This window comes from Mus caroli, unplaced genomic scaffold (assembly GCF_978045245.1).
Source record: "Mus caroli unplaced genomic scaffold, Mus_caroli_1 scaffold_11, whole genome shotgun sequence".
Lineage (NCBI taxonomy): Eukaryota > Metazoa > Chordata > Mammalia > Rodentia > Muridae > Mus > Mus caroli.
In genome coordinates this window covers 36,006,661-36,019,947 of record NW_028227266.1, presented here as the reverse complement: position 1 = coordinate 36,019,947, position 13,287 = coordinate 36,006,661, and the positions used below count along the sequence as shown (strand labels likewise).

Sequence of the window (13,287 nt, the reverse complement as noted above, 5' to 3'; positions counted from 1 at the left end):
TAAGCTTATCTGTATTCTTTGGTGATTTTTTGTTGATTGAGCTATTGTTACTTTAAAAATTTGAATATTTTACAGATTGAATCATATTTATACTAATGGACTGTTATAAATCCTTCCTTGATCATCTTCAGCTAGCACCATAGCAACTGTGCTTCTGTGTGGATTTTTCTATCATGACATATATACTATGTCTACCTGAACATCTCTTTCTAGATTGAATCATTCTGAGGAACAGGGACTCAGCATCATGTGTTTCTCTATTCTCCACAGCCAGAAGCCATTTCTTCCTCTTCTACAAGTGTTTTAATGCCAAATAACACCAATATCTAAGTAATCTCTTAAAGCTTTATCACTATTTAAGTAGTGTCAAGATGCTTTTGTCAAAACATATTAAAATGAGTGTTCAAGAGCAGTATTTATAATTCTAGAGCTAATATTAAATGCCTCCTGGGTTCCTAGAACTAATTAACCAGGTAAAATAAAAATAAAACCAAAATCTACATAAGCTTCAGCAATCTTATCATTTCTATGAGTCATTACTAGATTGCTTTTTAAATAAATCTTATTTGAACCGAACTGAATAAACATAGAGGTCACTGTGCAAGGTGAAATGTGAAATATATATCAATAAACAGAGAAACACTGAATGATTTTACTTGTAAACAATAACTCGAGCAAGCAAGCAAAGAGATTTGCTTGGTTCAAGTAGAGAACAGGATAATGTTTACCACATGATGAGAGATATGGACAGTAAATAGTTTTTCAATGAGTGAAATTATGTAATAGTGCTGAATGAATAACTTACAAAGATGATGCTGTATGGTATAATTTTTGTAGTTAATAATGTGATATTTTTTCTCAAAAACTTAAAGAGATAATTCTCATATTAAATATTTAGAATACAGAAATTAACGCAAGTAAGCAGAAAACATGAAACGATATGGAAAGGCTTTGGGATATGATGAAAATATTCCTATGATTATCATCATGATCTCATGATGATTTGGATATAAAAGAATGGATTATATCATAGAGACAATAAGTATTTGCATAGACTTTATGCTGTATAATTTAACAGCTGTATTCCATGGAAATAATCTTGGTGTTTTGCTAATGAACATTTGTCTATAAGATGTGTCAGAGGTTGAGATACAGGAGAAGATTTTTTAAATTCCCTACATTGCCAAAATCATGCAAATGTGCAGGCAGCTTTCTGAAAATAGGAAGCAGTAACCTTTAAAGAGTGTGCCAGAATCTGACTTTAGAAAAGGCTGGTCACCTAAGTTTGATCAAAGCTCCACAACTGATATCAAAGCCACAAAGACTGTGGACAAGAAAATGGAACTTCTGTTGTAGGATAAGTATTTATTAAGTCTTGTAAGAGGCAATAAAGAAAGAAAAGGCTAGACTCCTGTTTGCAAGCATGGCAGAGTATCATTAATGATGACAGTGATTGGCTATCTTACATTACATATGCTTTAAGTTGTGCCACTCATTTTTTAGCCATTCTCTCAATCTCTGTTCTATTTTTATCCCTGAACACCTTGTAGGCAGGAGAAATTTTGTGTTGACGATTTTATGGATAGAATGATATTCCCCTACCTCCACTGGAAGTCCTACTTGGCTACAGAAAGTATTCACTTCAGTCTCCATGTTGCCTACTGAAAAGCATCTCCTGTAGGATTACTCCCATAAACTCCCCCAAATCTCTGCTGTTCCATGTCTTTCGCTACTGCGGGAGATATCCTCCCACTGATTGCTGTTTTCACTCCCAGACCTCTCCTACAATTCCTTTCCCAACACCTGTTCCCTATCCCCTTTTCTCCTCCAAACCTTTTCCTATCCAGTTCCCTGTCCTCATATACCTCTAATGACTATTTTGTTTCCTCTTCTGAGTAAGATTCACATATTTTCTCTTGGAAACTCCTTATTACATAGTTTCTTTGGATCTGTGGACTTTAGCATGGTTAGCCTCTATGTTATGACTAATGTTCATTTATAAATGAATATATACCCTGTGTAACATTATGAGTTTTAGTTACCACACTCAGGATGATATTTTCTAGTTCCATCCATTTGGCTGCAAATTTCATGATGTCTTTTCTTTAGTAGCAGACTAGAATTCCACTGTGTAGATGTAACACTTTTTTTTTTATCCATTCTTCAGTTGAGGGACATTTAGGTTGTTTACAGTTTCTGGCTATTACAAGTAAAGCTGATATGAACATATTTGAGGGAGTGGCCTTGAGGTATAGTGGGGCACCTTTTGGGCATAAGCCTAAGAATGGTATAGCTGGGTTGTAGGGTAGAAATTGTCCTAATTTTTGAGTTTGGAAACTGCCAAATTGATTTCCAAAGTGGTTGCACTAGTTTGCATACCTACCAGCAACAGAGGAGTGCTTTACATTCTCACCAGCATAATTTGCCACTTGAGTTTTGATCTTAAATATTTTGGTAGGTGTAAGGTGGAATCTCGGGGTTGTTTTGATTTGTATTTCAGTAGTTCTTGGTCTTTAGAGATTCCTCTGTAGGTAATTCTTTATTTAGCTATGAACTCCATTTTTAATTGGGTTATTTGGTTTGCTGTTTTCCTGAGTTCATCATGTATTTTGGATATTAGCCCTCTGTCCAATGTAGGGTTGATGAAGATCTTTTTCCACACTGGACCATAACATAACTGTGTACTGAGAGGTTTCTCTGTGCAGCAGCAGATGAAAACAGAAGCAGAGACCCACAACCAAACATCAAGCAATGCTCTGATAGTCTTGCAGGAAGAGTAAGGGATACAACTGGGAGAGCTGGAGGGATCAAGGACATTACAAGAAGACCTACAGAGTCCACTAACTTGGAGTTACAGGGCTCACAGAGCCTGAACTACCAACCAAAGAGCTTGCAGGGACTGCACATAGGCTCCCCTAACCATATGAAACAGATATGCAGCTTGGTCTTCACATGGGTATCATCACAATTGAACCAGAAACTCCTCTGATTTGGTGGCCTATCATTGGATCCCCTTACCCTAGCTGGACTATCTAGTTGGACCTCAGTGGAAGAGGATGTACTTAGGTCTACTGTGAAGGGATATCCCAGGTGGAGTGGTACCCAAAAGGAGGTTCCCCTTCTTCTAAGTGTTTATATATTTGTATGTTTGTGTGTGTGTGTGTGTGCATGTGAGTACATGTATAATGTGTATTTATGTGGATATGAAAGGACAACTTTGTGGAGTTGGACCTTTCATTCAACTTTTAAGTAGGCTGCATGAATTAAACTCCAGCCATTATGCATGTGGTGTGGTTACCACCTGAACAATCACAATAGCCCATATCTATAATGTTTATGACACATTTGCTAAAATGTATTTAATGTATTTGAAAATTCATAGATTTCATAGTACAGCTCAGATTTTTACATATCAATGAGTTGTGCCGATGTTGCCATAACATACTAGAGATTCTTTTTATTACCTAAAGCCTCATAAACACATGTGGTCAAGTGACACCCCTTTCCCATATATCAAAAAGGCACTATGCTTCTTTCATATCTATGAATCTGTTCCTGACATTTTCAATACATGACACAATACAATGTATGACCCTTTTTGGTTGCATTCTCTTGACATGCTTCAGGGCATTTGGAGCAATGAAATATCTCAGAACTGCAGACTTCTTTACCATAGAATAATTCTCTATTCCATGGCTCAGTTATACTCTTCCCACCTAAGTATCACTACATGGATACTTGAATAGCTTTAAATGTGCTTTGAACTGGATGGCTACAGAAGTGCTTCTATTCATATCATGCACTAACAAATCACACACAAGTTGTCTTGTACATGCACATTTTCAGTTTTGGGATATTTTTGTTATAATTGAATAGAATTGAGTAGAATTTTTTTGTAGAATAGGTTAAGTTAAATAATTTTATTTGTAAGCTCTGTGAAACTGTTATTAACCTCCAAATGCTGATAAGCTCTCTAGCAGAAAAGGACTCTCTTCTTTCCTAATTTCTGTTGCAATGTTATATGGTGGTTACAATGGCATGTGACCATTAGGTTGTCATCTGTAACTCTATTATTTCACCAGTCTTGTGAAGCCCGTTTCTGGATGAAATGCATGAGCTTTGCTATAGCCATCTGCAGAGGGAAATCTTTAAATGCCTCTAGAAGGTCAAAGAGGGTGCCCAGAGCAGTTCTGCACTAGTCTAAGAGCTCTGGATTCATTAATGAAAGACACAGATGCAGAGATATTTTCAATATCCCTTAACTAGCTCAATAGCAGGGCCACTCCTGAACCTCCACATGGCTAACACACTCCCCTCCAATATTCCTGAGTTAATATTTGATAAATCTGTTTTCCATATCTGCTTCCCTAGGTCCAATTGTGTGAGTGGCTCCTGGAGCCCCTTCCCTAACTCTTACATGTCCTCGGGCTCTTAAGTTTGATTTCGCTACTTCCTTATCATGACATTTTGCCCCTTTCTCTTCCTCTTGCATGGGAATTCTAAAAGTCCTACCTCCATCTCTCCAACCAACCATTGATTGTTATTAACTTTATTGATTAATCAAAACCCACTTGACTACAAAGACGCTCAGAATCTGGACATGAAGATTCCCTTGTTATTTTGGGACCCTGATTAAGACAAAGCATTAGAACCACTGCATTAGAACCAGTCCCTAACATAGGACCTCTAGACTGACTTAAATGCCTTCAAAGCCTTCTTTGTGGATCTGGAACACTCCTATTTTCAAGTGAGATTTATTCATCTTCCTGGGGGAATAACTTTTGGTTAATAAGACTTAATAGTTTCAATATTTTGTGTATTTAGATTTTTAAAATTAAGTCTATTGACAAACGTTCCTGAATGTGATTTCTAGAATAAATTACCTTAGTAAAATGAATATATCTAAAACATAGTCCCTGGTTCCTACAAGTACAGGAATCTGTATTGGGGAAATGGAAACATGAGTAACACTGGTTGCATGCTTCGATTGACCTCTTGGGATGGGAACACCATCAATCATTTTTTCTGTGACCTCCTCCCTTTACTGCAGCTCTCCTGCACCAGCACTTATGTCCACTATATAAACAAACTCAAAGACAAAAAACACATGATCATCTTGCTAAGATCAAAAATTCAGGTGACAGCAGATACTGGCGAGGATGTGGAGAAAGAGGAACACTCCTCCATTGCTGGTGGGATTGCAAGCCTGTACAACCACTCTGGAAATCAGTCTGGTGGTTCCTCAGAAAATTGGACATAGTACTACCGGAGGATCTCGCAATACCTCTCCTGGACATATATCCAGAAGAGGTCCCAACCTGTAAGAAGGACACATGCTCCACTATGTTCATAGCAGCTGTATTTATAATAGCCAGAAGCTGGAAATAACCCAGATGTCCCTCAACAGAGGAATGGATACAGAAAATGTGGTACATTTACACAATGGAGTACTACTCAGCTATTAAAAAGAATGAATTTATGAAATTCCTAGCCAAATGGATGGACCTGGAGGACATCATCCTGAGTGAGGTAACACAATCACAAAGGAACTCACACAATATGCACTCACTGATAAGTGGATATTAGCCCAGAAACTTAGGATACCCAAGATATAAGATCAATTTGCTAAACGCATGAAACTCAAAAAGAACGAAGACCAAAGTGTGAACACTTTGCCCCTTCTTAGAATTGGGAACAAAACACCCATGGAAGGGGTTACAGAGACAAAGTTTGGAGCTGTGACGAAAGGATGGACCAGCTAGAGACTGCCATATCTGAGGACCCATCCCATAATCAGCTTCCAAACGCTGACATCATTGCATACACTAGCAAGATTTTGCTGATAGGACCCAGATATAGCTGTCCCTTATGAGACTATGTCAGGGCCTAGCAAACACAGAAGTGGATGCTCACAGTCAGCTATTGGATGGATCACAGGGCCCCCAATGGAGGAGCTAGAGAAAGTACCCAAGGAGCTAAAGGGATCTGCAACCCTATAGGTACAACAACATTATGAACTAACCAATACCCCGGAGCTCTTGACTGTAGCTGCATATGTATCAAATGATGGCCTATTACAAGCTGGTACTACCATTCTGGAAAACAGTCTTGTGCTTCCTCAAATAATTGGACATAATATTACCTGAGGACACTTCTGTACATAAACCCAAAAGATTCTTCAATATATGACAAGAACACATGCTTCACTATGTTCATAGCATCCACATATATCATAGCCAGAAGCTGAAAAACAAAGACAAAAAACAAAAACAGATTTTCTTCAACAGAGAAGTGGAATCAGAAAATGTGGTACATTTCCACATTGGAATAATTCTCAGCTATTAAAAATAATGACTTCATGAAATTCTTAGGCAAATGGATGGAACTATAGAATATCCTTAGTGAGGTAACCCAGTCACAAAAGAACACACATGACATGTATTCTCTGATGAGCAGATATTAACCCAAAAGCACAGAATATCCAAGATACAATTCACAGACGATATAAAGCTCAAGAAGATGGAAGACAAAAGTGATGATGCTTCAGTTCTTAGAAGGGGTAACCTAAGAAGGATTGAAGTATCCAAACTTTGGTCTTCCTTCTTCTTGAGTTTCATGTGTTTTGCAAATTGTATCTTGCAAACTGGATATTCTGAGTTTCTGGGCTAATATCCACTTATCAGTGAGTGGATATCATGTATGTTCTTCTGTGATTGTGTTACTTCACTTAGGATGATATCCTCCAGATCCACCCATTTGTCTAAGAATTTCATGAATTCATTGTTTTTAATAGCTGAGTAGTACTCCATTGTGTAAATGTATCACATTTTCTGTACCTATTCCCCTGTTGAAGGACATCTGTGTTCTTTCCAGCTTCTTACTATTATAAATAAGGCTTCTATGGACATAATTGAGCATGTGTCCTTATTAAAAGTTGGAGCATCTTCTGGGTATATGCCCAGGAGTGGTATTGCTGGTTCTTTAGGTAGAATTATGTCCAATTTTCTGAAGAACCACCAGACTGATTTCCAGAGTGGTTGTACCAGCTTTCAATCCCATCAGCAGTGGAGGAGTGTTCCTCTTTCTCCACATCCTCATCAGCATCTTCTATCCCCTTGGTTTTTGATCTTGGAGTTACAGAGATAAAGTTCAGAGTAGAGACTGAAGGAATGACCATCCAGAAACTGACACATCTGGGAATCCATCCCATAAACAACCACCAAACCCGAACACTATGGAAGATGCCAACAAAAGCTTGCTGACAGGAGCCTGATATAGTTGTCTTTTGAGAGGCTCTGCCAGTGTCTGACAAATACAGAGGTGGATCCTCATAGCCTATCATTTGAATGAGCTCTGGGTCCCCAATGAAGGAGCTAGCGAAAGTACTGAAGGAGCAGAAGGGCTTTGCATCCCCCTAGAAGGAACAATATGAAATACCACGTAACCCCAGAGCTCCCTGGGACTAAACCACCAACCAAAGAAAACACAGGAAGGGACTTATGGCTCTAACTGCATAGGTAGCAATGGAAGGTCTAGTTGGTCATCAGTGGGAGGAGAGGCTCTTGGACCTGTGAAAGTTCTATGCCTCAGTATAGGGGAGTGCTTGGACCAGGAAGCAGGAGTGGGTGGGTTGGGGAGCAGGGGAAGGGGGAAGAGGATAGGGTATTTTCAGAGGAAACTAGGAAAGGGGATAACATTTGAAATGTAAATAAAGAAATGTAAATAAAGAAGATATCTAATTTTTTTTAAAAAAAAGAAGGGGAACCTAATATAGGAAGAAATACAGAGACAAACTGTGGAGCAAAGCCTGAAGGAAAGGCCATCCAGAGACTGCCCCACCTTGGGATCCATCCCATATACAGTCACCAAACCTAGACACTATTGTGGATGTCAAGAAGTATATCACAAGAGCATGATATACCTGTCTCCTGAGAGGCTTTGCCATAGACTGACAAATACAGAGGTGAAACCTCACAGCCAACCATTGGACTGAGAAAGAGGTCCCCAATGAAGGAGTTAGAGAAAGGACTGAAGGAGCTGAAGTGGTTTTCAACCCTATAGGAAGAACAACAATATCAAACAACCAGACCCTCCAGAGTTCCCAAGGACTAAACCACCAACCAAAGTGTGCACATGAAGGGGCCCATGGCTTGAGCCTCATATGTAGCAGACGATGGCCTTGTCAGGCTTAAACAGGAGGAGGGGTCCTTATTCCTGGGAAGGCTCTTTGTCCGAGTGTAGGGTAATGCCAGTGCTGGGAGGCAAGAGTGGGTTGTTGAGTGGGGAAGCACCATCAAAGAAGCAGAGGGAGGTGGCATGGGGTAGAGGGTTTCCAGAAGGGAATCTGAGAAAGGGGATAACATTTGAAATGTAAATAAAGAAAATATCCAATAAAAGAAAAGAAAAAACAAAAAGAATGATGTGGGAAGCTAACTTACAATAAATATGAATTTGAGGCAAGCCTAAGCTACACAGTTAGATTATGTCTCAAAATTTGAGGTATGTGTATGCCAAAAAGTTTAATTCAGTTATATGGTAAAATAAAATGTCCTTTGCAAGAAAATAGATAGAACTGAGGTTCAATATATTAAGTGAAATAAGCCACTCTCACAAGGATAAGTATCAGATCTTTCTATTCACATGTTGAGTATGGGAAGAGGGTACATGAAAGAGAACTACAAGTTATACAAAAGGGAAAAATAGGGAGGGAGGTAAGAAAGTACAACGAAAAAGATGAGTGTGATGAGTGTATATGATATTTATATGTGAAAATGTTATTTAAAGCCTAATATTCTGTAGAGGTAATATTTGTTATTAAAAATAGCTGAATAAAAATTTTTGTCCCTAGAAAATAAACAGAATTTATTAATAAACAGTTCATGATGCTCAAAACATTAACTTTTATAAAAATCATTAAATAATACTTCATTTAATAAAAGTAATACACTAGAATAATAGTTAAGCACTATAAATGTCAACAAGTGTAGGTACAAATTTATGAATAACTTTGGAGACTCAATTCTTGTGTACTCTGGGGACTGTTTAATCCCTGGTGAGAACTTCACATCCATTATCATGAATCGGGACATAAGCACAAGTCATTATTTCTTCTCTTTCTACTTGATTATCTTAGAGGAAATCATAAGGGAGATGCATTTCTGGATGTGTAATGAGGTCTGAAAGACTGAAAAGCCTCAAACAAATGCAGTGTGCTGGAGGACATGGTGACGCTGAGGTCTGGTATATTGCTTTCCTTCGGATACTCTTGGTAAATTCATAACTACAAATTTGAGCTACTCTGGTACTGACTCCTGGAACATCCTGTTTTCAAGGTCTTTGATAGATTAAGGAAACAAGATTCTTTCATTGTGTTGGTTAAGCTCTGACACATCAAAAAAGTATTTCTTCAATATTTGCAGAGGTGAGTCTCAAGAGGACTCAGCACTGAGTTGATTAGGAAGAAAACAATGCAACTTCCTCTGGTCTCAATCTCCTGTATTTATCTATGTGAATTAACCATAGGATCTATGATATTCAATAACTCAAAATTGCAGCAGAGTTTCTACTCTAGTGCTTTTTCCCCCCATTTTTATCTTGGTTCATCCTCACTCTGGGAACATTATGAGTATAGCAGCTCCAGTAGACAATCAAGAATATAGCAACATCCAGAAAGGAGATATTATGTCTTTCCTAAAATGTTGGTGTGTGCTACAAATACAGAAAGACTATATAAGAATATATTTTGAAAATAATATTTACCAGCACTGATGTGTTCACTTATCTTTATTTCTCTCATACATCTTTGAAAGCCTATTTATGGGTCTGAACTAAATCTTTAATTTAGGCTGCTGTTTGAAGGGAATGTGTAGAAAAGTAGAGTATACGTTAACACGTGAATCTGAGGTTACAGGTACTCCCTTACGTGATTACCAATGACTGATTCTTTTGCTATGGAAAGCAGAACATCTGGAACCCAATAGCATGTTCCTTCTGGGAATCAAAATAAGAGTACGGCCCTTCTTCATGAATGCTTTTCTCCTGGTTATTCTGATAGAACTGAGGTGTTTGTCAAATAACCTAAGCAGGGACAGGAATCAGGACGTGAAATGTTAGATAACTAGGAACTTTAGAAGATAGCCTCAATAAGTTTGCCAGCGGGTTTTATTTGATCATTCTGTCTCTTTATTTTCCATTAAAGGGAAAAATAACTTACATAGATAGAAGTGATATTGATCTAAAAGTTGATATGTTGCTGTACTAAGTTTCAGTGACATGAAACAAAAGAGAATTTAAATCATTTTGGTCCCATTGTCATGAACAAAAGCTTAGAAACAGACCACAAAGACATCGCCTGATGAAATATTTTTGTTTGCCCAGATTTTCAATGATAAGCATGCTGACTGGAAATGGCTCCTTTGTGACTGAGTTTGTCCTTGCTGGTTTGACAGATCGTCCAGAGCTCCAGCTGCCTCTCTTTTACCTGTTTCTAATAATCTACACTGTCACAGTGGTGGGAAACTTGGGCTTGATCATCCTGATTGGCCTCAATCCTCACCTGTACACCCCCATGTACTATTTCCTCTTCAACCTCTCCTTCATTGATCTTTGCTACTCTTCTGTATCCAGTCCCAAGATGCTGATGAACTTTGTCTTTGAGAAGAATTCCATCTCCTATGAAGGGTGCATGACTCAGTTATTTTTCTTCCTCTTTTTTGTCATCTCTGAATGCTACATGTTGACCTCAATGGCCTATGATCGCTATGTAGCCATCTGTAATCCACTGCTGTATAAGGTCACCATGTCCCCACAGGTCTGCACAATGCTATCATTTGCTTCTTATGGGATGGCATTTGCTGGAGCCTCTGCCCACACAGGCTGCATGCTCCGACTGACCTTCTGCAATGCCAATGTCATTAACTTTTATTTGTGCGACATTCTGCCCCTCCTCCAACTTTCCTGCACGAGCACCTATGTTAATGAAGTCGTGGTTCTCATAGTTGTGGGTATTAACATCACAGTCCCCAGCTTCACCATCCTCATTTCCTATGTTTTCATCCTTGCCAACATTCTAAACATCAAATCCACACAAGGAAGATCAAAAGCCTTCAGCACCTGTAGCTCTCACATTATGGCAATTTCTCTGTTTTTTGGGTCAGGGGCATTCATGTATCTTAATCATTCTGGATCTATGGACCAGGGAAAAATTTCTTCTGTTTTCTACACTAATGTGGTTCCCATGTTCAACCCTCTGATCTATAGTTTGAGGAACAAAGATGTCAAAATAGCACTGAAGAAAGTTATGATGAGAGTTCACAGCAGATCCATATCCTGAGATATGGATTTTAGAGATAAAATACGAACTAAAATTTAAGTTTAAAGATTCTTCAACTTTACTGCTGTTTCCATGAAGATATTTTGTTCATACTAATGTGGCTTTAATATGCATTGCTTTTGGGTTAAATGTTGCTACTGATATCCTTACAAACTTGTGTTATAACAATGGTGTTTAACACAAAGGCTGTGCCATATCATTACTCTAGACTTTCAATAATTTTCCCATCTCTATTTTAAGGATTTCAGGTACATGTGAGTTAAAGTTATACCCATAAAAATAATGTATCTTGTTTGAGTAACAACAAACATTTACTAGTATAGCTAGCAATAAAATATCAAGCCAAAGCTCTTTCACATGCAGTCTTTGGCTTACTTCTCCGTGCCTCAAATGTATCACTGTATACACCTAGGTTACTCAAAACATATGAGTTCGTTTTCTGGTATGGACTATTCTTTTTGATAGGAGACTTCCTGCTATCCTTCCAATGGCTTTTAAAACTGTCCCCCATCTGAACTCTTACCACACAATTTCCCTGTCTCTTTGAGATATAAGATTTTCTCTGGATCTGAGGTTTCTATTTACTGATCCTACCTCAGTACATTTTATGTTTTACAAACAATTACTGCAATAAATTTCTTAAAACTGTGATGTTTTCCTGGAGTTCACTTCTTTTTTTTAAATTTATTTATTTATTTATTTATTTATTATATGTAAGTACACTGTAGCTGTCTTCAGACACTCTAGAAAAGGGTATCAGATGGTATCAGATTTCGTTATGGATGGTTGTGAGCCACCATGTGGTTGCTGGGATTTGAACTTTACAGGAAAAGCTTCTATAATATAATTTAGATAATATGACACTCACAACAGATTGATTTTTTGTAAGAATTATACAAATTCATAGGATGCAATAGAACACTCAGATTTAAAAGTAAATATGCCATTGATTCATAACAAACAACATACTAATTTAATAAGGAAAAGAAATAATTTAAAATAATTTCTTCTGAAATCACAAATATACACAAAGAAAAGCATGCAAAAGAATTGAGTCCTCTAAAATGAACCAAAATCATACAAAATTAAACAATAAATCTTTAGAATATATGTTTTGGCTGCTATGAGTTATCTTTTAGAAATCATTAAACCTAGAAGAAATAATATGTAGCAAATAAAATTCATTAAATTGAGAACATTGTAGCAATGATATACTTTCATGTTTATCAGACTAGACAAATACTTGTTGGTCATACACCAAATAAAGGCATATCCAGAATATATAAATAATAAATGATATATCAGTATCTGAAGACCATTTAATATCATTTAATAAATGAAGGCAAGAACATGGAGCTGAAGCAGAGAAAATGGAGCGACGCTGCGGCCCTCCTTTCTCCTTGGAATCAATTGATCCCATAGTTTGGTCATAAGCTAAATGAGTTTCCTCACAGGTTTTTTGAGGTTATGGGTGGGAAAGGCTGATTAGCCATAACAAAGTATCATTATCATATAGTGGGAAGAGAGTGTGGGGCTCATGTGCGAATCATGCAGCACTTGAAAGTCCTCATCAGTTAAGAGTTAATGGATCTGTTTGTTGGAAGCTTGTAGAGGAATCAGGAAGAAAGCAGATCTTAGAGAGGATGTAATCACTAGGATATGATTAACAGGACGCTCTTTGGTGCTATAAGGTCCTGAACATTAATATTCTCTCTGCCATGCAGTAGTTGGATTCTCCTATACTTCCAACATGATCAGTATGGATTAATGTTGCCTACAATGGTTTAGCACTCAAATGAAGAATTAAAGAGATTTTTATTATCTGAGTTGTAACATTCTACCTTTTAAATAGGTTCAAGTAAGTTTCAATTGATAAATGATCTCAGACAAAGTTTTTGCTGTGTGACAGAATTAGACTGTGTTTCCTTTCAGGAATAACAAGTGCCCTTTTCCCC

The 13,287-nt window shown here is 37.6% G+C and overlaps 1 protein-coding gene across 1 annotated transcript; it reads left to right on the top strand.

Annotated features, from left to right (window-relative positions):
* The first annotated feature begins 10,354 nt into the window (after positions 1–10,354).
* LOC110301567 (olfactory receptor 8B3-like) lies at positions 10,355–11,332 on the top strand. Its single transcript, XM_021172075.1, has one exon. It carries the CDS (start codon positions 10,355–10,357, stop codon positions 11,330–11,332), a length of 978 nt encoding a protein of 325 aa, XP_021027734.1.
* The last annotated feature ends 1,955 nt before the right edge of the window (positions 11,333–13,287 follow it).

What these genes read in the sequence shown, in the direction of transcription:
- LOC110301567 (XM_021172075.1), top strand. Translation starts at nt 10,355, where the DNA reads ATGAAATATTTTTGTTTGCCCAGATTTTCAATGATAAGCATGCTGACT.